At 49.2% G+C, this 26,285-nt stretch overlaps 1 protein-coding gene across 1 annotated transcript; it reads left to right on the top strand.

The window, feature by feature from the left end:
• The first annotated feature begins 11,273 nt into the window (after positions 1-11,273).
• Positions 11,274-25,652, top strand: LOC130130532 (protein starmaker-like). Its single transcript, XM_056300240.1, has 3 exons — positions 11,274-11,372; positions 23,027-23,630; positions 25,126-25,652. Exons 1-3 carry the CDS (start codon positions 11,274-11,276, stop codon positions 25,650-25,652), a joined length of 1,230 nt encoding a protein of 409 aa, XP_056156215.1.
• The last annotated feature ends 633 nt before the right edge of the window (positions 25,653-26,285 follow it).

Below are 26,285 nucleotides of genomic sequence, written 5' to 3'. Positions count from 1 at the left end.
CATATATATACATACACACACACACACACGCACATATATATATATGCATGTATATACATGTATACATATATACACACATATATATGTATATATACATGTATATACATATATATACATACACACACGCACGCACGCACACACACACACACACACACATCTATATATATATATATATATAGCGTTCCCCCCCCCCCCCCGAAACCGTCAATGGTGTTGTGAGCGCTCAACTAATGAGGAGCGGAATATCAACATATATATTGTTGACATACTATATATATATATGGAAGAATAAATATTAAATATAAATGGATGGGAAAAATATAATTAACACGAGAGGAAACATCAGTAAAAGTATGTATAGATAGCAGGTTTGCTGTATACCAGCTGGGGTTTTTAAAGCTGTTCCTGACCAAGGGGTTTAGACTCGTGTAAAGGAAAAGTAACGACGACACACACATAAACACACGAGGTGAAGAAGACAGATTGATAGAACTCTGCAGGGCTCATGGCCGCCTCTCATCACATCCCATCAACGCTAACCATTCATGCTAACGACTGAAAAGAAGCCGCTCGTGCACCCCGTCTCTGGAAGACAGCTGTACAGCATCATGGATGACCTCATGAACGTTGCCCTTGGCTACAGAGGAATCCCCCGGGTGAATTGTGTAAACTCCTCTCCCACCGCATTGGCTCCACTCTTCACTCTCCACTTCCGGGGAGTGAAGACCTGAAACAGCGGGATGGCCACCCATTCTGAGCACCATTTTCCTGCTGCTGTTCCCACCCGGCGTTACAATGCGTCTCCAGATGCGTCTCGACTGACCACGTGTTATCCGACCTCACTTCCCCGCTCGATATGCAAATAAACACGCGCGTCACTGTGGTAGGGGGTGTGGTTTAGCCTCGGCTGCAAGCGGAGAGGGGGCGTGGCTCGTGGGAGAACAGACGTGATAGTGAGGCTGATGTAACAGGGGCAGTCCTATGCTGTTCTGTGCTGGTCAGCCTGCTGCACGCCCGTCACTCTCATCAGTAGCTCTGCGTTGTGTTCTAGTTGGGTGGGGCCCCAGGTGTTGTGGGGGGGGCCCTCAGTCTCTCATCATCATCATCATCATCATCATGATCAAGGAAGGAGCGGGGACACACAGGACTCTATTTGGCCCACCTTGCCATTTATTTTGGTTTCAAACCCTGGGACAACCGTCCAGTCCTCCAGCGGGAGCGGTGTTTCTTACGGACGTGGGGGTCGAAGTTCAACCACTGCCCGGACTCCACTCGTGTGCGTTAGAAGTAGAAACCGTCCACGGGACTCCGATGTAAGAAAGGATAAACAAGTATTTTATCCCACAGCTTGCAGTATCTTCTTACAGGGATACTCAAGGTTACGTTCTCCTCAACCAGCAAAACTGTCCTACGGTAAGAAACACGCGTGGCTCGGCTCGATCGCTGCTTGAGACTCCTCCCACAAAACAAAAATGGCCTCTCCCGCGTTCCCTCTTCCGTGTACCCACAAGACCTCTCTCTTAAAGCGACAGTACAGGTATATGACGGTCGTTATAAAACATACATAAAAGTAAATAATGACATAAAATAAAATGTAGTAAACACAAATAACAGCACACAGACAGGATTTGGTGATATTTCATACTCAAACAAAATAAAATAAAAACATTAATTTTAACCTGGTTACACTGATCAGTCTCAGGCGTGTCAAGCTAACATCCATCCATCCATCCGTCCATCCGTCCATCCATCCGTCCATCCGTCCATCCGTCCATCCATCCATCCATCCGTCCATCCGTCCATCCGTCCATCCGTCCATCCGTCCATCCGTCCATCCGTCCATCCATCCATCCATCCATCCGTCCATCCATCCATCATCCAAGCCGCCTATCCTGCTCTCAGGGTCGCGGGGATGCTGGAGCTTATCCCAGCGGTCATTGGGCAGCAGGCGTGGAGACACCCTGGGCAGGCCACCAGGCCATCACAGGGCCGACACACACACACACACACACACACACACACACACACACACACACACACACACACACACACACACACACACACACACACACACCCTCAGGGACCATGTAGTACGGCCGAGTCACCTGACCTACATGTCTTTGGACTGTGGGAGGAAACCCACGCAGACACAAAGAGAACATGCAAACGCCACACAGAGGACGACCCCCAAGGTTGGACTACCCCGGGGCTCGAACCCAGGACCATCTTGCTGTGAGGCGACCGCGCTAAGTACTGCGCCACCGTGGCGCCCCCAAGTGTTAGCTTTTACAAGTAAATTCCGTCCCAAGGGCAGCAGTGCTGAGCGCTGGTGGCTTGTGAGCGGGTCTGGACGCTGCGGGGGAAGAGTCGAACCCCTCAGAGCCACTAGCTGGGGATCAGCTGACGCCGCTCCGGTACATCACACCGGATGAGGGGTTGCTGTCACCCAGGCACGTAGCCAGGTAGGTGGTTTTCGTGTCTGAATCCCCCCCGAAACCCCACGGCCCGTCTGAAATGGCACCAATAATTATTTAGTTATCGTTTTGATTATTTGTCACCGCCCCTCTAGCCTACTCATACACTGCATCTATCGTGACTGACAGGCGTTAAACCTGTCAGTTAATTTGTTTCCAAACATGATGTATCTTATTGGTCTGTTTCGTAAAACAAATAAAATCACAGGCTTTTGATTGGCTCAGGGGTCTGACGAGTCAGCTAAGCAACCTGCCCCTGGTTATGCTAGCTAAATGGTCGATCTATAGTTGGCTTTTCAAAAGCAATGGAGCCGCCGAAAGCTGCCTGTAAATCAGGCAAGAGCAGTCAAGTTAATATTCGTAAAATCGGTGATTTTTTTGTTTCAACGTGTCCCGACTCAAAAAAGAAAAACAAGAACATTACAGATGATCTGGTCACTAAGGTTACCGATTTCCCGGAGCAAGTGTTAGCAGACCCGCCCGCCGTCCTCCTCGGAGACGGAGCCAGAGTTAGCAGACCCGCCCGCCGTCCTCTACCTCGGAGACGGAGCCAGAGTTAGAAGACCCGCCCGCCGTCCTCCACCTCGGAAACGCTTTCACACGACTTTGTGGATTATATTGGCGGGAAAATATCAGACGAACAGAGAAGAGAAATATACTCACTGGACTGGACGGCCAATATCGGACAAACATTCCCTACAAAACTAGGAGGTAAACTACCTTTCCAACGTCATGGGATTGACCAGTTTAGCTGGCTAGCTAGTATACTCAACAAGGTCCGACGGTTGTTTCTGTAAGCACTGTGTTGCGTTTGCAGTCGAGCATGTGGGCAAGGGAGGGCACAGAAAAGCTGGCAAGCTAATTAATGTCCACTTCTCAGACTGGAAACATGCTTTAGAGACATTCAAAGACCACGCACAAAAGGCATATCACAAGGATGCATGTTTGAAAGCGGACAATTTCCAAATGGTTCTCAACAATAAAATGGATGCAATTTCACTGAGGCTCGATTCTGAGAGAAAAAAGCGAGCCCAAGAAAACAGAGAAAAACTCAAAAGCATCATTGCAACGTTGATTTTTTGCGGTCGCCAAGAACTCGCCCTGAGAGGTGATATTGATTCAGGACCAGTGACATTGAATGAGCCAACTCACAATGACGGAAATTTCAGGGCTTTACTCAGGTTTAGGGCGACATCTGGCGACACAGTACTGTTACAACACTTGAGTAAATGTGCAGCAAACGCTAGCTACTGCAGTCCTGATGTACAAAATGAAATAATCAGCATAACTGGAGATGTGATAACAAACAAACTGGTGCAGAAAGTAAACTCCGCGCAGTGTTTGGCTGTGTTGGCAGATGAAATGAAAGATGTTTCAGGGCGGGAGCAGTTTTCTGTCTGTGTCAGATACGTGAACCAGCATGACAGCCAATATAGCATCAGAGAGGATTTTTTGTCCTTTGTTGCTATCGAGAACTTAACCAGGGAGGCAATCGCCAATTCAATCGAAAGTCAGTTGACAAATGCAGGCGTTGATTTACAGTTTTTACGTGGCCAGGGACACGACGGCGCATCTGCCATGAGCGGCCGTTTAAATGGTGCCCAAGCTAAAATCAAAGAGAAGCACAAGCAAGCAGTTTATGTGCACTGTGCCAGCCACAGTTTGAATTTGGTCCTAAACAAGTGCTGCACTGTACAAATGGTGCGAAATTGCTTTGGAATTGTCTCGGAAATCTGCACTTTTTTCCATGATCCGGCTTTGCGGTCTGCATGCAGGCTGCGGCACGAGACGGAGCGTCTTTTATCCGACTGCAAGAAAACGCGACTGACGAAGTTGTGTGAAACGAGATGGGTCGAACGCCACGACGCAATATTTACATTCAACGAGCTTTTAGACCCTGTGCGATCCAGCCTGCAGAAAATCAGTGAAACCTTCACAGGGGACACATCTGTCAAAGCCACTCAGCTCTTTAATTCAATTGACGATGCAGAATTCATGCTGTCCATGAATGTGAGTGAGAAGATGCTTGCAAAAACCTACCACCTGTCCACCTTCCTTCAGAAGGAAAATGGTGACTTGGTGAGTTGCGTTTCAGCTGCTGATGCTGTTATTAAGCAGGTAGATGAGATGAGGGCTAACTCTGAGATGGAGTTCAGGCAGATTTTCCAAAAGACTCTTCCCAAGCAGCCAAGTATGGGGTTGAATTTCGACCACGAAGAGGCATGGACTGCAATGAGGATCCATTGAAGGCCTGTGAAAATCACTACCGGCAAAAGCTTTTCATAGTCATGCTTGACTTTTATTCATCACAGATGAAGGAACGCTTCAGCAAACACAGAAATGTGATCTCCAACCTCTGCTCCTTACTGCCATCTAAGGTCAGCATGCCGAACGACAGCTCAGCTCAAGCACTCTCCAACCTGTATCCTGATGAAGTGTCACCGCATCTGGAAGTTGTAAGTCAGAAATTGACACCTGGCGGGATAAATGGGAAGATGCAACTTATGTTCCACAAAATGCCATTGAGGCATTAAATGCCTGTAACAGTGAGTTGTTTCCAAGCATCTTCAAGCTTCTCCGCGTTTTGACCACGCTTCCTGTCACCAGTGCCCATGTCGAGAGAAGTTTTTCCCGTCTGGGAAGGATCAAGGACAAAATGCGCAGTACAATGACGGAAAGACGGCTTAATGGACTGACATTGCTCTCGGAGCACAGAGACATTGTGGTGACGCCGGAAGAGGTACTGGACATCTTTTGCAGACAAAGAAGACGATTGGACCTGCTTTTATAAGGTAAGACCCACTTTTATTTATTAATGCATTGATGATTATCTATGGGCCATTAATACGTTGACATTTATCGTACGGTTGGGTATTAGGCTATAGTATACAGTGTGGGAATTTTATTTACCGGTAGCTTTCGGCAGCGTTGCCCGACCCCCCCCCCCCAAAATATGCTTCTGGCTACGGGCCTGCTGTCACCAACCTGCCCTGATACACCAGTGACGCTGGGTCCTGGTCCTGTGTTAAACAAAGGGCTGCCGGGAGGAGGGGAAAACAGCTCCGGCACCAGAGCCCCCTGCCGGTGCGCTGAATGAATGACAGGCATGATCGAATAAAGCCTTTGATGGTCCGCCTCCATGCTGAGCCCTCCCCGTGGCACAGACGCGGCACCATCACGTAAAGAAAGAACGAAATAAACACGCACAGAAATGCAAGGACAGGAGTCGAACCAACAGGCATCGGACAACGTGGGACCTCCTTGCTCACTCGAGCTTCATTTTAATGCGTCATCAGTTAGTATGAGTAGTACACATGAGTAGTACACATGAGTAGTACACATTAGTTGTACACATCAGTAGTACACATCAGTAGTACACATCTGTAGTACACATGAGTAGTACACACCAGTAGTACACATCAGTAGTACACATCAGCAGTACACATCTGTAGTACACATCTGTAGTACACATGAGTAGTACACACGAGTTGTACACATGAGTAGTACACATGAGTAGTACACATCAGTAGTACATATCAGTAGTACACATGAGTAGTACACATCAGTAGTACACATCTGTAGTACACATGAGTAGTACACATGAGTAGTACATATCAGTAGTACACATCAGTAGTACACACCTGCAAGTTATTACTGTTAAATTATGCTGCCATGAAAAATCTGAAGTGCTCTTAAAGGAGCAGAATGAATCCTCCCGCATCCAGCTGCACCTCCTGCCTTTAATTCCCTTCCACCTCCTTGTGAAGCACAACAGGTTTTTAAAGTGATGTGTGAATAAATGAATAAATAAATAAACGTTATTCTGATGATGATGATGATGATGGTGTGTCTGAAAGCCTTCAGACCCCTGACCTGATATCTTGCCTTTAAGAAATAGCCTATCGTGAGTAAATACTTTCACATTATTGCAATGGCAAGGACGCAGCACATGCATACATGCATGCCACACCAGACAGACACAAATAATCTAATGAGGACAATTACCGGAGTGGATTACCGGAGTGGATTGCCGGAGTGGATCGCCGGAGTGGATTAGGGGCGCCAGGCTCTGATTCTCTGCCATGTTTCATTTGTGCTCACAATACGCAGCAGACGTTGGAATTCACTCTTAATGAAAACTCTTTGCGTGGTAGAATGTAGGCGTCTGGCCACTCGGAACCCTGGAGTTTGTAATCCTCAACCTGAACCCTGGCAGGCTCAACACTGGAGCAGCATAACACGATTATGATGGAATTACGGCCATAACTTGTGACGAGAAGGAATAAAAACGGTAATTGGACATCCTTATCTTATCGCACGATATTATTATTATTATTAGATTATGTTGGGCAGCACAGTGGTTAGCGTGGTCGCCTCACAGCAAGAAGGTTCTGGGTTCGAGCCCCGGGGTAGTCCAACCTTGGTGGGTCGTCCCGGGTCGTCCTCTGTGTGGAGTTTGCATGTTCTCCCCGTGTCTGCGTGGGTTTCCTCCGGGGGCTCCGGTTTCCTCCCACAGTCCAAAGACATGTAGGTCAGGTGACTCAAAGACATGTGGGTCAGGTCACTCAAAGACATGTAGGTCAGGTGACTCAAAGACATGTGGGTCAGGTGACTAGAAGACTTGTAGGTCAGGTGACCCAAAGACATGTGGGTCCGGTGACTCGAAGACATGTAGGTCAGGTGACCCAAAGACATGTAGGTCAGGTGACCCAAAGACATGTAGGTCAGGTGACTCGAAGACATGTAGGTCAGGTGACTCAAAGACATGTAGGTCAGGTGACTCAAAGACTTGTAGGTCAGGTGACCCAAAGACATGTGGGTCCGGTGACTCAAATACATGTAGGTCAGGTCACTCAAAGACATGTAGGTCAGGTCACTCAAAGACATGTGGGTCCGGTGACTCAAAGACTTGTAGGTCAGGTGACTCCACGACATGTGGGTCAGGTGACTCAAAGACTTGTAGGTCAGGTGACCCAAAGACATGTAGGTCAGGTGACTCAAAGACTTGTAGGTCAGGTGACTCAAAGACATGTAGGTCAGGTGACTCAAAGAATTGTAGGTCAGGTGACTCAAAGACATGTAGGTCAGGTGACTCAAAGACATGTAGGTCAGGTGACTCAAAGACTTGTAGGTCAGGTCACTCAAAGACATGTAGGTCAGGTGACTCAAAGACATGTAGGTCAGGTGACCCAAAGACATGTAGGTCAGGTGACTCAAAGACTTGTAGGTCAGGTGACTCAAAGACATGTAGGTCAGGTGACTCAACGACTTGTAGGTCAGGTGACTCAAAGACATGTGGGTCAGGTCACTCAAAGACATGTGGGTCAGGTGACTCAAAGACATGTAGGTCAGGTGACTCAAAGACTTGTAGGTCAGGTGACTCAAAGACTTGTAGGCCAGGTGACTCAAAGACATGTAGGTCAGGTCACTCAAAGACTTGTAGGTCAGGTGACTCAAAGACTTGTAGGTCAGGTGACTCAAAGACATGTAGGTCAGGTGACTCAAAGAAATGTGGGTCAGGTGACTAAAAGACTTGTAGGTCAGGTCACTCAAAGACTTGTAGGTCAGGTGACTCAAATACATGTAGGTCAGGTGACTCAAAGACATGTGGGTCAGGTGACTCGGCCGTACTAAATTGTCCCTAGGTGTGTGTGTGTGTGTGTGTGTGTGTGTGTGTGTGTGTGTGTGTGTGTGTGTCTGTGATGGTCTGGCTGTCTGTCCAGGGTGTCTCCCCGCCTGCCGCCCAATGACTGCTGGGATAAGCAGTTTGGATAATGAATGAATGAATGAATGAATGAGTGAATATATGAAGACTATGATGAATATGATGAGGATGTCAGGTAGCGTGCAGATACCGCCAGAACAGCCCAGGACGTGAGTCACGCGACCACCATCACCATGGAGACCTGACAGGAGGACAGAATACACATGCACACAGGGGAGACTCCCATCACACCATCCACAGAAGAAGAGAGAGGAGAAGACCACACGTTGGAGTGAGAGAAGGACATAGTAACGTTGAAACAGGGGAGCAAAATGATGACGATTAATCAGCCTCACTGCGACGTCTCCCCACGCCCCCTCTCTTCGCTTGCAGCCGAGGCTAAACCACACCCCTTACCGCAGTGACGTACGTGTTTATTTGCATACAGAGCGGGGAAGTGCGGTCCGCTCACAAGTGGTCACTGAGACGCACGTGGAGAAGCAGTCTAACGCCAGGCGTGAACCGGCGCGCTCAGAGCGGCCCGCTCGTGACCGGATCACCCAAGACGCGTGTTGATAACAGGTGGAAGCAGGGCCCGTGACTACCGGCACATCGTCACTACCGGCACACCGTCACTACCGGCACATCGTCACTACCGGCACATTCATTCCCATTTTTGCTCGGATCCTGTGTTTGTCTTGCCTGTCTACATTCATGTTTTAAAGGACCCATATCTGACGTCAATGTGACCATAACTCTTTCTTGAAAGGACCCGGATGCAATACCAAATAATGCCACGTACATGACTCATAACTGTGTGCGTGTGTGTGTGTGGGGGGGGGGGGCGCAAACCAGAGCCGACTGTGGTGTGTCTGTACTGAGAGTGAGTAAGAACCAGTGATATCTCAGCTGGTTTTATCTCAGCTGGTTTCAGACTTGGGGGTTTTCACGGAGTCCTTTCTAAACGCGTCGGCGTCTCCATCCCTGGCAAGACTCGTCACTGTGACATTAGCGTGACAGTCTGTCATGCATAGAAAAACAAAAGGGCGCAGAAGTCGTTCGTGATGAGGATGCCGCGCTGTGGCGGTGGGACGACAGCGCGCCTGCTAGCACGCTCGGATGCAAACATCTCCCCGAACGTCAATCAAGCGAGAAAGTTCTCCGTCTCTCCATCCACTCCCATCGCTGTTGCTGTCTGTTATTTAAATGGGCTGCTGTCTACACTGAACCCAGATTCCGATCCGAGCACATCACATCGTCACATGACTGTGGTCGCGGGGCCAAGGGTGCTTCTGATCTAGGACCGCATATGGAAGAGGCCCACATCTGATCTAGAATTACCAGACTTTTATGCGTTCACATTGTTCACATATATAGGCGAAAAAACTGGATTTTGGCTCCTCCCTGTGGTAATGTGAACGTGGCCTTTGTGATGACGTCACTCCTGCAGCTGACTGCCTCTTAGTGGCATCGGAACAGCCACACAGCCATGTCCACTGCCGTCTGGTGACTGGTTGCACGTGTGTAAAACGTGTATTACTGCAGACTGTCAGTATTAAGGCTCCCCACCCAGGCACGTATTCAGTCACGTGTCCCGCCCCTTTAACATTCCCCCAGGTAAGAGGCAGGGTCCCACACTAACCATGGCCCCATGGTCCGTGGCCATACAAAGTTCCTCTGTGGCCACTATAGAGCCCCAGTAGGTGGCCCCCTGTGGCCACCGAGTCCAGGTTAAATTAAAAATAAAGATACCCAGTGCCCTTCCCAAACGCAACGTCACAGCTCCACAAACACGCCGAGTCATTCGCGCCTTTCGAGTCACCATCTACCGACCCAGCTGACAGTACCTCGGTTCTACTCGACATGTGGGGGCTGCTGAAGTGTGGGCCCACTAAGCCCGACGTTACTCAAGCTGCGAACACGACCCCTACAGAAGAGGTATTGGATATTGCTCCAGCGAGGAAACAGTGTTCATGGTGAGTTTGTAATGTCCACATAATCTCACGGTTACCCCAGGCTTCAAGATTGGCACAACTGGGGCTGCCCATTCTGAATATTTCACCAGGGTGATTATGCCTTCTTTCAACAGTCTCTCTATTTCTTCATCTACTTTTGCTGGCATGGCATAGGGGACAAATCTGGGACGAAAGAATAGTGGGACTGGGTTGTTTTTCACATGGATGGCAGCCTTGGTACCTTTAAGTGTGCCAAGCTCCTCTTTGAACACATCCTCATGTTTGCTTAACGCCTGCTGTAGTGTTCTTTTTTCTGCTGTGATGTGTTACACTTGACAGGCTTTGTGTCGGTCTTTGACTTCTCTCCATCTTAGATGTATCTCCTCCAGCCAGCTTCGTCCGAGTAAGGTGGGGCCATTCCCTTTGACCACAACGATGTGCAGTTTAGTGCTTTGCTGCTTGCATTTAACTCTGACAAGTGCTGCTCCAATCACCTTAACAGGGTCTCCATGTATAAGTCTCCAACTTGATTTTGACTGGCCTCACCCGAGGAGTCCGTGTCTTTCCACATCATTTGGAATGTTTTTTCATCCATTACTGTGAGACCGCAGCCGGTATCCATCTCAAAAGTAACACTTTTCCCCCATTTAGTTTCATCTTCACAGTATATGGGTCTACTTTTCTCAGGTGCACTTCACTCACAAGTCCCAATTTGAACTTCATGCACTTCAGTGTGAATGTGCCTTCTTCTGCGCTATCAGTGTTGCCGTCATTATGCTTCTCTTGCACTTTATGGGAACGGTAGTTGAACTCTGCCCTTTCTTTACATCAGCTGCTTTTTTATCCCATTTATTCCGGGTATTCCTGTTAAGGCAAGCTCTAGCAACGTCAAGGTTTTCCCTGCATAGAGGAATTTTTGGCGCCCCCCAAGAGGTTTTAGCCAGCGCCAAAGGAAAACCACAAGAATTGAGACTAAAAATAGCAATTCAAATCCTCTCCAAAAGTGTTTAATAGCTTGTTTCATGTTCAGCCCCTCTTTCTTGCAGTTTCCGTGGTTTGGACCAGTAGTAATCGATTTAACAGACAGGTTATCAGGATCTTAAACATTTTGGCTTCCTGTCTATGGGTCCATTTCCGGTCATGTCGGAGATTTCCCGCGATTGCGAAGAGCGAGCTCAGAGTGACAGCGGCGCGGGAGCTCAGAGTGACAGCGGCGCGGGAGCTCAGAGTGACAGCGAGGCTTGTTGAAGCAGGCAGCCGGCACATGGACCGCGGAGCTGTTCTGTAGACAGCCTTCCAGTCGGGTCACCGGAGAGGTCAGTTTCCAGTGAACTCAGCTTATTTTCTATGTATTGATGTGAGTAGATGTATAGCTACATAGTGTAACGCGCAAGGATAAGAAGACACGCTGGCCGCTGGCTCGCGGGTCTGACCCTTTAGTCGAGAGGTTAGCGATGTCTCCTGCGGTGCGGGCGATACGGGTTCGCTTCCCGGCCGCGGCAGTTTCTGTGGTTGCGTTGTCCCCCGAATTCGCTACATTGGTGTCAGAAGTGGGATGGAGCGACCGTAAGGCCATCGGAAGCGTAGGCGCCCTGAGACGTGAAGGAGCTGATATGCTTAAGCGCGGGGGTACTGTGACGTGCATGGATAAGAACACACGCTGGCCGCTGGCTGGCGGGTCTGACCCTTTAGTCGAGCGGTTAGCGATGTCTCCTGCGGTGCGGGCGATACGGGTTCGCTTCCCGGCCGCGGCAGTTTCTGTGGTTGCGTTGTCCCCCGAATTCGCTACATTGGTGTCAGAAGTGGGATGGAGCGACCGTAAGGCCATCGGAAGCGTAGGCGCCCTGAGACGTGAAGGAGCTGATATGCTTAAGCGCGGGGGTACTGTGACGTGCATGGATAAGAACACACGCTGGCCGCTGGCTGGCGGGTCTGACCCTTTAGTCGAGCGGTTAGCGATGTCTCCTGCGGTGCGGGCGATACGGGTTCGCTTCCCGGCAGCGGCAGTTCCTGTGGTTGCGTTGTTCCCCGAATTCGCTACAATATTCTATTCCGGACTGCCGGTCACTGACTGAGTGGTAGAGTTACGATAGACCGAAATCACCCCCACCGGGCGCTCGTCGTCTCAACAGGCGCGCATTAATTGAATTCAGCTTGTTTTCAATGTATAAATATCACGAGTAACGTTAGGCTATAAAATATGTATACACTATAACCATCCCGTTCTTAATCATACGAATTAGCAAAAACGGTTGAGAGGAGGGAGAAAAACAGGTTTCATGGTAAACTGCTGTGAAAGACTGAACAGCTTGTATTCGGGCGGCCTGCTGTGTGTGTCTACATTAGTCTCAGAGCTGAATGGTTTATATTCCTTACAGTAACACGCCGTAAATGTTAGCTAGCTAGTTTCTTTTCGAGTTAACCTCACCCCCTCAACCCCACCCCCCTCTCCCCCAACCCCACTCTCCATTATGAATTATCTTTGCCCACCCCAACCTCTCTCCCTCAACCCCACTCCTCTGCCTCAACCCCTCTCCCCCAACCCCACTCCTCTCCCCCAACCTCTCTCCCTCAACCCCACTCCTCTGCCTCAACCCCTCTCCCCCAACCCCACTCCTCTCCCTCAACCCCACTCCTCTGCCTCAACCTCTCTCCCTCAACCCCACTCCTCTGCCTCAACCCCTCTCCCCCAACCCCACTCTCCATTATGAATTATCTTTGCCCACCCCAACCTCTCTCCCTCAACCCCACTCCTCTGCCTCAACCCCTCTCCCCCAACCCCACTCCCCCTTTCAATGTTGTAATAAAACGATTTTTTTAACCAGTTTGTTAATTGGAGATTCGTTTACTCAAGCACAATAGACATTTTTGTTTATCAAATGGTCAGAAATAACAGGAAAATGCATAGATTTCTGTCAAATAAGGCAACACAAACCCACTGACTTTACTGGTGCGCATAGTCGCGAGGCGGACCGATCATGCTTACTGTCGTGCGTAGTCACCCCCCAAAGGCCCATTCGGAGCCAGGAAAAAACCCTGAATGTGCCCTATTTTCCCACAAGCGTGGCATTTTTCTTGTTTAAACTGACATTCTGATGCAGACATGCAGTATGTTGCAACGGCAGCCCTCCCTCGTAGCTCCCCCGGCCGCGCCAGCATCGTGCGAGCCTCTGTTTACATTGAAGCACGTTGCCGCTGCACAGGGATTTTGCAGATCACGGGCATTTCTGTTTGCGGTCTCCGCTGCTACGGCAGTTGACAAGGCTTCATCAAACGCCAAATCCGCTCCTGCCAGGAGCCGTCTTTGAATCCGGTCGTCATTAATCTCACGGACGATCCTATCTCTCAACATCTGCTGTAAAGCGTCAACGTAGTTACAGTCCTGCGCCAGCCGACGCAGCCCTGCCACATACTCCATCACTGATTCATTATGCTACGTTCAGACCAAAGACGGCGAGAGTTGGCGCCGCTTTGATCGCCCGTGTTTGGCCGCCGGCTCCGCCAGGTGTGTTCGAACAGAACGCGAATTCGCTGTGTTGACGTCACAACAAGCAGTCTAGTTACACCGACGCTGCTAGCAGGTTTGCTAGACCGCACACAACAAATACCACACACGAGCAGTTTGTGTTTACTTGTGAGCATCACGGATGAGCGACAGAGATCAGTTGCGGCGGCTCTGCTTTATATCAACCTGCGCCGCCCAAACCGGCGTCAGCGTTCTGTTTGGGTTCATAGCATAAACCGGAGAAGTGCCCAGCTTGGCGAATTTCACCGGAATTCTGGGTAGGGGGCGTGTCTTCTTTCCCAACATGAAGGCGGGTTCTAACCCTACTTTAAGGTGATTGGCTGTCTCCTGGCGAGTTGGACATTTTTGAACTCCCGCGAAGGCGCGTTCGTCGCTCGATTCGCCCAATTCGCGCCGCCCGTAATTTCGCCGCGAATTATTCCCGCCCATTCGCCTCCTCCCATTGACTTTGCATGCATTCGCGCCGCCCAAAAAACTCTCGCCGCCTTTGGTCAGAACGTAGCATTAGACTTGCGATTTCGGGAATCAAACTTGTACCTTTCCACAATTTCGCTCGGCTTTGGGTCAAAGTACATTTTCAGCAGCGCTGCAAGTTGCTGCTAGGGTTTGTCCTTCGGCTTGTCTGGGCTGATCCAGTATTTCACAAAACTCTTCCCAAGTTTGATTTTTGGACTCAAACGCCGCGAGCGTGCCAATGGTAGCCATTTCTTCACTATCTCCCTCTCCCCCCTGGTTAGCCGAAAACGATCCTCTTCACTTTGCCAGCTTTAGCATTAGCAACTGCTAACCAATGTAAACTACTAATAAGACACGTTAGCCCCTAGCTAACGGGTCCCCTAGCTAAAGCGGTTAGTGATGTCGCCTTGTGGTGCAGTACACCAACCTGACCCGTCGCGCCGTCGTCTGCTTTGCCATCCAAACCGGCATCGGTGCCCTCTTCAGAAGACCTTTTCCTCGTCGCCAAAAAGATGTTAGTATCTTATGAAGAATGGGTTGTCCACAACATCTCAAACCTCCAGTGGCACCGTTACACCCTACATTCACATGTCTGACGTTGTATCGACACCGAGCTTGCGGACGCCGACTCCGGTAACTCTTCTTCTACGGTTACAGAACATACACTATGAACAGCATAACAAGATCGCCCCCTAGGGGACTCTTTAGTAATAACCAATGTCATTACTCTTAAGGATACCACAACATGTGTGGAGGAGAGATGCTGGGTATGTTGGGAGAAGGATGCTGAATATGGAGCCGCCGGGGAAGAGGAGAAGAGGAAGGCCAAAGTGGAGGTTTATGGATGTGGTGAGGGAGGACATGCAGGTGGCTGGTGTGACAGAGGAAGATGCAGAAGGACAGGACGCGATGGAAACGGATGATCCACTGTGGCGCCCCCTAACGGGAGCAGCCGACAGTAGTAGTAGAATACCATATACCATACGACAACTCCACAACCCATCATGCAATACTATACTCCCACTATATTACACTCTATTATCTTATGTACCAGAAGTATACACTATGTATTCACCTACCATCCACCTCACAACGACATATTATATTATATACCTATGTTACAACCACAAAAATAGCAGCAATAACTGTAACCAGTATACAGCTGTTGAATATGTATTTACAACTGTACATTTGTGTTGCACATCTGGTTTAAAGCGGTAGTGCAAATCGTAGACATGTGGATGAGACATCTTGACCAGAAGGGGCTGTTTACAAAGTGTCATATTTACATAATACGTGTATATTCCTGTACCATACTGTTAAGTGTTCATGACAGAGATGGCCTGTGGTGGTGGTGGTGGGGGCGGAACAAAACAAAACAAACTGTTCCTATGTCTGGTGGTTTTGGTGCCCATTGTTCTGTAGCACTTTCCAGAGGGTAGGAGTTCAAACAGACTGTGTCCTGGGTGTGCGGGGTCTGTACTGATTCTGCCCGCCCGTTTCCAGGATCCAAACAAATCCTGCAAGGTGGGCAGGGGAGCACCAATGATTGTTTCTGCTGTCCTTACTGTTCACTGCAGTCAGTTCCTATCCTGCTTGTAGTTGCTCCGAACCAGACCGTGATGGACCTGCACAGGACAGATTCAATGACTGCGGTGCAGAACTGGCTCAACAGCTCCTGTGGCAGACCACATTTCCTCAACTGCCGCAGAAAGAACATCCTCTGCTGGGTCCTTTTGGGGATGGAGTTGATGTTGGTTTCCCACTTAAGGTCTTAGGAAATGGTAGTTCCCAGAAACTTGAAGGTCTCAGCAGTTGACACAGGGCTGTTGGCAGGGCCGGGTCACGATGTTAATGGGCCCTAGGCCTCGCCTCCGTTTTGGGGCCCCCCCACCCCCACCCATATTCTTCAAATGCTCCTCTTTGGCGTTCAGCCTCTGCTTCTTCTTGTTTTCTTTTGTTTTTTTAACGCCTTGCTGCACCTGACTGCATTCTGTAGCTCTTTTCCAAAATTAAGCCCGGATCTGCGAGGATGCTGTTTCTCTGCTGTAACTTCCATTAACAGTTCAAGTTAAACGCAAATCCGGTATGGCATTGTGGGAGATGGAGTTCTTAGCGTTAGACTGAACGATACCACGGTTTCATTTGCGTTATTTCTTTTTATGGCATAATAATTATTCCTGATTGATAGACATATATTTATTTGGCATGTAAGTGTCATAGAAATTGTTGATATGTTAAAAAATGCTACTAATATAATAATAATAATTATTATTTTAAAATATATTTCCCTCCTTCCCCCATGATTTTGAGCCCTCTCGGAAATTTGGGCCCTAGGCCTGGGCCTTGTTGGCCTATACGGAGATCCGGCCCTGGCTGTTGGATATTGTGAGGGCATGTTCATCTCCAAGTTTTTCTGACTACACCAGAGCACCAGCCACTTAACATCCCACTGATATGAAGACTCACCTCCATGAGCCCCAAACTTTAACAGCTGGGTCCTTAGAGGTGCTGAAGATGGAGGTTATCAGGGAGATGATGGAGGGCAGGCATGTGTTAAGTAGGGTTGTGGGAATTGGATCCAGCTGACATGTGGAGGTACTAGACTTAGTGATAAGTTCAGAAATGGGATTTTCAGATGGAAGACTGAAGTCACATAGGACAGTGGATAGGGACAGTTTCATGGCGCTTGCTGATCGATGTTAGCAGAGGCTAGCTGCTCATGAATGGTACTAATTTTGGAGTTGAAATTAAAAAAAAAAGCAGAGCATCGTTGATTAGGAAAGCTACTGTTCACATTGGTTTCAGGTGGTTTTAGTAACCTTTTAACTATGGAGAAGAGGGATCCAGTATTTCCTTCAACTGTACTGATGATATTTACATAGTAGGATGCTTTAGCCGTTGAAAGATCATTTTTGTAATGGAGTATATGATCTGAATGCATTTGTTTGTGAACAGCAAGTCCAGTCTTGGTGCAAAGCCTCTCAAGGCGCTGACCTATAGCCTTGAGCTGACGTAGTTCAGGTGTGCACCAGGGAGCAGTATAGGTAAATGAGACAACCCGTATTTTCAGGGGGGCTAAAGTATCAAGTGCAGAAGATAAAATATTATTGAAGTAGTCCATAAGATCAGGGAGTGAGGAGGTGGGAGCAGGGATGGGGTTGAGGTAAACTGCTGAGATCATCTGGATTAACCTATCTAATGTTGCGGTATGATATGGTACGATGCACCCTTGATTTACTGAGCAGTAGGTTGGTGCTGGATAACACAGCTCTATGGTCAGAGATGGGTAGTTCAGCAGAGGTGATGTTATATGGTGCGATGCCAGAACAGCAAACCAAGTCAAGGATACGACCCTTGGTGTGGGTTGTAAAGTTGACATATTGTGTTAGATCACAGCAATCTAACATTTCTTTAAAATCTTTGGTGAACATTTTGTCAGTGTTCTCAAAATGAACATTTAAATCCCCATTGCATTTAGAGACATTGCACTAAGGGTGGTTAAAACTGTTGAGAGCAAAGTGATAAAAATATTCGGTGCCTTAGGTGGTCTGTACAGAGCAGCAGTAATGATGGTTGTAGGTCCATAGAGTTTAATAGACAGTCAGTTTATAGGAGGATTGATCAGGTAGCGAGAGTGGCGTTAGTTTTATACTATCGTGATAGATCAGCGCAAGGCGGCCTCCTCTGCCCGAAGACCGAGGTTTGCATTTGTAAACAAATCCTGGTGGAGTTGCTGAATTTAGCTGCAGAAAGTAATTCTGTGACTGCCGGGTTTCCGTGAGACATAAATAGTCCAGTTTGTGTTCTGTGATGAAGTCACTGACCGGACACAGATAGCAAAATTGCCGTCCCACACTGGCACTTTCATCCGGCCCACATACCACGTGGTATGATGGCAATGGGTGGTCCGCTCCTGTTTGCCAGATCTGGGCCAGAACCAATCCTTAGCAATGCCGCATATGGGCCAAAGGTGGCCCATATTTGTGCTGTGATATTTGGGCCATATTCACCATTTACCACATGGGCCACTTCAGGGTCACATCCAGATCACATGTTGCCCAGAGCACCGCGTCTTTGTCAGAAAAGGCCCACATGTGATTTGGCCTATTTGGGCCATATTTGCTATTATACATGTGGGCCACTTCAGACTCACATCCATTTTGTCGGGGCCAGAAGAAGGCCAGCAGTGCCGCATCGTTGCCTGAAGTGGCCCACATCCGGATGCTATCTGGGGAGGGGCTTTGTTGGTAATAGATTGGATATTATAGAGGGCAAACTTATGACAGGTCGTGCGCGTATAAACAGCTGATTGAACTAGCAGAGTTAGCACACACGTAAAAACCTGCGGCTACCCCAGTTGGACCTTTGTGAAAACTGCAACACGTTCCAGAAAGACCAACCAGGTGAGCGACGAGGAGAGAAGGAACAGAAGGAATAGCACAGTCATCCCGTATGTTTCTGGGGTCTCCGAGAAACTCAGGAGAATTTTCAACAAACACCGCATCCCGGTATACTTCAAACCCAGCAACACACTCCGACAAAGACTGGTTCATCCCAAAGACCGTGTACCACACACCCGGAAAAGCAATCTGGTGTATGCTGTACAATGCAATGAGGATTGCACTGACCTATACATAGGAGAAACCAAACGACCACTACACAAACGGATGGCCCAACACAGAAGGCCAAACTCCTCAGGACAAGACTCAGCAGTCTATCTACACCTAAAGGAGAAGACACACTCCTTCCAGGACAGCAACGTACACATTTTGGACAGAGAAGATAGATGGTTTGAAAGAGGGGTGAAGGAAGCCATCTATGTGAAACTGGAAAAACCATCCCTCAACAGAGGAGGAGGTCTGCAACACCACCTATCTCCCACTTACAATGCCGCCCTTTCATCTCTACCCAGGAGACTCAAGAAGCCTAGCCTCCAAGAACAACAGTCGCTCACTAACGGCTCCAACGACTCTCATAACCACTGAATAATGAAGTCGAAACTAACACCCCCAACCACCGTCGCTGCTAAACAAATGCAAATCAATAGCTCCAATGGCGACGGGCGTGGCCAAACATCGGTACACAAAAGAGCCACTCATATCAATAGCTCTGACAACGACTCCTAGAGGATAAATTCTGAGTCTCATCAGCAGCCAGTCAGACTAGCTTGGTCTAGTCAGAAAGGCACGAACTGAGGAAGCCTCTTGGATGAGAGGCAGATATATACCAAGTCCATTTGCACTTGATTCAACTCCTTTGGATAAGTGAAAGGGAAGTTTTATTTGCTGCAGAAGCTACCATAATGATAACATACATGCACTGGAAAAGTCTGCACTTCACAAGTGTTGTCAATATCTTTTTATTTATTTACTTTAATTTTGTTGGGCAATGTTGTACAAGAAGGGGACGCTTGTGCCCGGTGGCTTTGAAGTGACTCGAATGCTGCTGTGGCGCTGAAGTGACTTTGGACGGCCTAATGGAGGACATGAGGTTACTAAAATAAGGTATGTTAATCACCTTGTCCACCTGGTACAGCGCATACCACATAAGAATGAGTCCTTAGCACAGCGGCCTGGGTTCGAATCTGGCCCAGGCCCTTTGCTGCATGTCATCCCCTCTCGCTCCACCGCCTTCCTGTCTCTCTCAAATAAAGGCGGAAAATGCCCAAACAAAAACACAAATGGCGATAGTATTGTTGAAATGCTGTTGAAGCACTGGTCATATGTAACCCGGCTGCATTTAAAACCTGGCTGTAGCGTGGTTTTAGCCTAGATCCCTAGATGTAGTTTCTCCTGCAAATCACCCTAAAAAGTTCAGTGGGAAGCTGTGGAGCTTAAGACCGATGGAGATGAACAATGTAAATGATTTAAAACATAAAACATATAAATGCCTCAAAAAGAGAGTGCTGTATCCGTTAACTTGCAGTCGCTGGGCGGACCACAGCAGCTCCGAGGTAGCCCGGCCCCCAAGGCCCACCAATAGCAACGGGAATGTGAAGTAGGTTAGAGAGGGAAAACATGGGCCCAACATTGTAGGCTACAGCCCTAGGAACAAAAGAATCTGTAACAGCAACAGAAACATCCTATCAGCCAGAAGATCACAGGTGTGTAAGTCTTAGTCCCTACTTGTTAGCTATGATCCAGTAAACATGTGTCAGCCTGAGGCCAATATACCACTATAATACCAATACAAAGGTCAACTCGAGAATTGTGGGTAGGTCATGCCATCTATTGAGCCCCGCCCCATTCATTAGCAATACCATTTGACCCTGTATGTCACACAAGGCTGCACAAGCAAAAGGGCCATGATTACTGTAGGTGCTGTAAATGACCAAAGTATTAAACGAATCTCAGTGACAGTAGATTCATCTCAAAAGTTAGAGTCTAAGAGTCAAATAGTTCAGTTACTTCCTGTGAAAGTTTTCTAAATGCTGGTGACAGCGGAGAGGTATGCCCAGGGTGTCTGGCTGGGAGAGCTTGGTCTGCGTCGTTCAGTGGGGCCCAGGGACCACGGCCCCTGCCTGGAGCTGCGCCCGAGGAGGAACCACCGAGGGCGGTCTGACAGGACGCGGAAGCGGGGCAGGCTAAGCTAACTGCTAGCCCATGCAGACCGGCGGTTCCGACAGTCATCCTGATTGGTGTTCGTTCCCTTGGACAGCGTTTTGTTGTTTATTTTGGATATGTTTGTTCTTGTAGTTTTTGGGTGTGTTGTTGTCTTTGTGTTGTACTGTTGTGGGCTGGGGGAAACGACATTTCCTTTCATTTCATGTACACAAGTGCATGAAGCGAAATGGCAAATAAGATGCTCCTGATTCCTGATATATCACACAGGGCTGCACGAGCAAAGGGGCCACAATTACTGTAAATGCTGTAAATGACCAAACGAATCTCAGCAACCGTAGAATCATCTCAAAATGTTGCAGTCTACGAGTCAAATAGTTCAATTACTCCCTGTGAAAGTTTTCTAAATGCTGATGACATTTTATATACTTAGCCTATCGCTAGAGGAACATAATGCCTGGGGGTCTTGGATTTAAAAGAATTTACATGGCACACATGTGCTCTAACTGGAGGACCTACGTAGAACAGACTGCAATACCCAAATGCACCAGTAAGCTGAGGTTCAAATACAGTGCAAATATATGGCTACTGCAGTGCTGACATCAACATAGACATCAGAATGTGAACGACTTTTTTTATAGACCCTCATCTCATTTGTGTAGTTCACCCTGCTGACAGAGTGCCGGAGGAAAGACATCATCGTATTTATACACCTCCATGCGGGCTCTGCAGCAGAGAGCATGATTTGTAGACGGCAGCCCTGGGGGGGGAAAAAAGCAAAGTGCTTTTCATTTAGATCACGTCTACTGTCTGGTGCACAATCCACCCCACGGGTTTGTTTGGGCACTCGGGTGTCTCGGTAATGGGCTCGGAAAACGTCTACATCGATTAATTTCCCAACGAGGCCATTTCTCCTCCCTGTCCGTTACCGTCCCAAGCTCCGCACGGTGGGCCTTCCCGGCCGTGGCTCCCCAGGGAGGCATGAGGAGCCTCTCGCAGATTCCTCGTTTCCACCGAGCCACAATCCATTTGGAGCAGATGAGAGCAGGACCGGGGTTGTGAAGGCTATGCTAGCCTAGTGTGTAAACCTGTCACACACTAGCTTCATCATGCAGGAACTAAACAGTCTTCTGTTAAAGTGGAACTAATCCCCCAGGTCTGACTCCAACTCCACCCACTGCCTAATTTAGAAAAATGCTAAAAAGCGGGCAAGGAGCTGAGGAGGAGGAGGAGGAGAGAGCTGGATGTGTGAGGCAGGAGCATGGGCAGGAGTAGCTGGGGAGGCTGCCGCCGCACACCACCACCGTACCAAGTCCCCTCCACCGACCTGCCTTCCGAGGACGCCCCAACGCGGATGTGCCGCAGACGGAAGGGGCCTTCACAAGACGGGCCGCGGCTTTCTGGCGGTGGAGAGAGGCGGCAACTGCTGCCCCAGCCGAGCCCAGCCCGACCGACCCAGCTGTGCGGTGATGCCGTCTAAAGCACAAGTCCGGGCCACTGCGCCAAATTTTGAAAATGATGAAATAATATAACTTTACCTATAAATTGGGAGAAATTCACAAGGTAGAACATGTAACAAAGGCGCAAAGCTAGCGGGTAAACTCCTGGGAATGATGAGTCTCGAGCAGCATAAATCTGAAAAAGAGCGCGGTTTCGCATTTACATAAAGAGCGGGGCTTGGGGGCGGGGCGGGGGAGGTGGCCCTCTGATTGGAGGGCGTTAACATTCTTTTTTTTTAAATTTTTTTATTTCATGACGTAGATAAGTCCCAACTGGTCGACTCTACGTCAGCATTGGCAGGCGCCCGGGTAGCGTAGCGGTCTATTCCGTTGCCTACCAACACGGGGGTCGGCGATTCGAATCCCCGTGTTACCTCCGGCTTGGTTGCGCATCTCTACAGACACAACTGGCCGTGTCTGCGGGTGGGAAGCCGGATGTGAAGAGTATGGTAATTGGCCAAGTACAAATGGGGAAGGGGATGAAAACAAAAACGGCAGTATTTGTGAGGGGAAAATTATGTTTGTATACCAGGACCAGCATAAAAGTCACTGTTTATGAAAATTGGAGCGTTTTGCAGGTGTCATGGTGTGTGATCTGGGCTCTCCCAGCCCCTGATTGGTGGTTTAGTTCACTTGAGCCCGGGCGCCTGAGTGACCCTGGCGGCCCAGCTTCACTCACCTCCCCTTTCTCCGATTGGCTTTCCGGTTCCTGCCCTGTCCTGCCCACCTGCGCCCAATCTCCATCCCCTTTCTCCGATTGGTTGTGCGGGTCCTGTGCACCTGCGCCCAATCTCCCTGATTGGCCTCCACTGGGTTTGCCCCTTGGTTACTCCTCACCCTCACACTGAGACCCACACTGAGACTCACGCTGAGACCCACGCTGAGACCCACACTGAGACCCACACTGAGACCCACGCTGAGACTCACACTGAGACCCACACTGAGACTCACACTGAGACCCACACTGAGACCCACGCTGAGACTCACGCTGAGACTCACGCTGAGACCCACGCTGAGACCCACGCTGAGACTCACACTGAGACTCACACTGAGACCCACGCTGAGACTCACGCTGAGACCCACGCTGAGACTCACACTGAGACTCACACTGAGACCCACGCTGAGACTCACACTGAGACCCACGCTGAGACCCACACTGAGACCAACGCTGAGACCCACACTGAGACTCACGCTGAGACCCACGCTGAGACCCACACTGAGACTCACGCTGAGACTCACGCTGAGACCCACACTGAGACCAACGCTGAGACCCACACTGAGACTCACACTGAGACCCACGCTGAGACCCACACTGAGACCCACGCTGAGACCCACACTGAGACTCACGCTGAGACTCACGCTGAGACCCACGCTGAGACTCACGCTGAGACCCACACTGAGACTCACGCTGAGACCCACGCTGAGACTCTTGACCGCCAGTGCCTCGTGTGTTGTGAGCGTTCCCCGCTGTCTATACCTGCTGTTGTGAGGTTGCCATTCCGATTCCCGTGTAGTCCACGCAGGGCCGCGGCCGAGGCTTCCGTTCCTGCAGCTGTTCCTGTGGTTAGACCTTCAGCCTCTGTTTGACCCGCCTTCCCGCCTTCCCGCCTTCCCCCTCTACACTTAGCGTGCGTGTTTCGGGCTCATTTTCCTCTGACTCACTGTAAGCCTGTCGTTTGTGTTTTGAGCATCGAAGCCCCTCATTTAACCCGCCTGTCTGTCTGCATTTGGGTCCTCCACCTGTCTGCCCCATTCTCATCCGTGACAGCAGGGAGCTTTTCTATCTTGTAATTGCATCTTAATATGAAATTAAATCCTCCTAACGCATCAAATGCAACGAATTCGGATTTGTCAAGTACCTTTTGATACGTGTAATTTCAAAAGTGGAGTTGTGTGTTTTTATATATTATGATTTATCAATACCTCGTGCATGCATTGCCTTGTTGAAATGGGGAACATTTTGTAAGTTCGACTGTGTAAACAAAACAAACCAAAAACCAAAAACCTTGCCATTGCAAGATCAGGGTTAGATGGCGTGTTGAGCTTCAGCATCCCCGCGACCCTGAGGCCAGGAGAAGCGGCTGAGATGATGGATGGATGGATGGATGGATGGCCCATGGATAGTTGAGCCACTTTCAACACATTAAATGCCGAGCTTTACACATTTGGCAAGAAACGCCAACATGACCACCAGCATGGATGTGTTGCATCACCCTGCAGTCACGTCATTCAGTTAACAGCCCCCCCAAAAACACGTGTAAGTGTTTAGTAAACCTTTAATGCCCCCATGGGACCACCGTTAGGTAATGAACATCAGTGTCTACTGGTTTTTGTTCTGGATCGAAGAAGATCCAAGATTTCAGTTACTAAACCAAAATTATTTAGGTCTTCATAATGCAGGTCCTAATCTATCATTTCCACAAAGCTGAATTCCCTGAGGACAGAGGATATTGAGGACAGTGCGGATAGGAAGGACAGCGAGGACAGAGGAGAGTGAGTACAGTGAGGATTATGAGGATAGTGAGGATTGTGGAAGGACAGTGAGGACAGTGAGGATAGGGAGGACAGCGAGGATTTTGAGGACAGTGAGGATAGGGAGGACAGTGAGGATAGGGAGGACAGCGAGGATTATGAGGATAGTGAGGATTGTGGAAGGACAGTGAGGACAGGGAGGCTACTGAGGACAGTGAGGATTGTGAGGATAGTGAGGACAGTGAGGATTGTGGGAGGACAGTGAGGATGGTGAGGACAGTGAGGATGGTGAGGATAGTGAGGATAGGGAGGACAGTGAGGATAGGGAGGATAGTGGGGATAGGAAGGACAGTGAGGATAGGGAGGACAGGGAGGATAGCGAGGACAGGGGGGCTAGTGAGGACAGTGAGGATAGGGAGGACAGTGAGGACAGAGGATAGTGAGGACAGTGAGGACAGTGAGGATAGGGAGGACAGCGAGGACAGAGGATAGTGAGGATTATGAGGATAGTGAGGACAGTGAGGATTATGAGGACAGCGAGGATAGGGAGAACAGTGAGGAAAATGAGGATTGGGAGGACAGTGAGGACAGTGAGGATTGTAAGGACAGCGAGGATAGGGAGGACAGTGAGGATAGGAAGGACAGTGAGGATTGTAAGGACAGCGAGGATAGGGAGGACAGTGAGGATAGGAAGGACAGTGAGGATTGTAAGGACAGCGAGGATAGGGAGGACAGTGAGGATAGGAAGGACAGTGAGGATTGTAAGGACAGCGAGGATAGGGAGGATAGTGAGGATTTTGAGGACAGCGAGGCTAGGGAGGATAGTGAGGACAGCGAGGATAGGGAGGACAGTGAGGATTTTGAGGACAGTGAGGATAGGGAGGATAGTGAGGATAGTGAGGACAGTGAGGATTGTGAGGACAGTGAGGATTGTGAGGACAGGGAGGCTAGTGAGGACAGTAAGGACAGTGAGGATAGGGAGGACAGCGAGGATAGAGGATAGTGAGGATTGTAAGGACAGTGAGGACAGTGAGGATAGGGAGGATAGGGAGGACAGTGAGGATAGGGAGGACAGGGAGGACAGTGAGGATTTTGAGGACAGTGAGGCTAGGGAGGACTGGGAGGACAGTGAGGATTTTGAGGACAGTGAGGACAGTGAGGACAGTGAGGGTAGGGAGGATAGTGAGGATAGGGAGGATAGTGAGGACAGTGAGGATTTTGAGGATAGGGAGGATAGGGAGGACAGTGAGGGTAGGGAGGAAGGGGGTCTGGGGTGAAATGCATTGCCCAGCTGAAGTGTGCTTGAGTAGGGCAGACTCCCTCTGAGGTCTCGAGGTGCTTTGAGCAGCTGCTCTGCTGTTCCCCCACGTGGCGGCAAGCCAGGAGGGTTTCCCAGCGGGCTCAAGTCAAACAGCTCATGATCCTGTTCAACATCAGGAGCCCACAGAGACTGTCTCGGCAGGGCACACAATCCCTCATCCCTGCTGCGCCTTAAAAATCAATGCACAAGACTGAAATGACTGTCGTTCGTGTCGGGAGTTTAAACTCTGTGACTCCTTCACGTGCATTGAAGATGTAAGCGCTGCAACAGAGAATGTGCTAGAATGTCAAAACGCTCCTCGAAAATGGTGAATTG

The sequence above is a fragment of the Lampris incognitus genome, chromosome 20 (genome assembly GCF_029633865.1).
Source record: "Lampris incognitus isolate fLamInc1 chromosome 20, fLamInc1.hap2, whole genome shotgun sequence".
Classification (NCBI taxonomy): domain Eukaryota; kingdom Metazoa; phylum Chordata; class Actinopteri; order Lampriformes; family Lampridae; genus Lampris; species Lampris incognitus.
The sequence above is the reverse complement of the archived record's forward strand: the minus strand, read 5'-3'. Positions and strand labels throughout refer to the sequence as shown.

What these genes read in the sequence shown, in the direction of transcription:
- LOC130130532 (XM_056300240.1), top strand. Translation starts at nt 11,274, where the DNA reads ATGTCGGAGATTTCCCGCGATTGCGAAGAGCGAGCTCAGAGTGACAGC. An exon ending in GAGCTCAGAGTGACAGCGAG is followed by an intron (nt 11,373 to 23,026) that starts GCTTGTTGAAGC and finishes CCTCACACTGAG; the next exon opens with ACCCACACTGAGACTCACGC. An exon ending in CCGCCAGTGCCTCGTGTGTT is followed by an intron (nt 23,631 to 25,125) that starts GTGAGCGTTCCC and finishes TAGGGAGGACAG; the next exon opens with CGAGGACAGAGGATAGTGAG.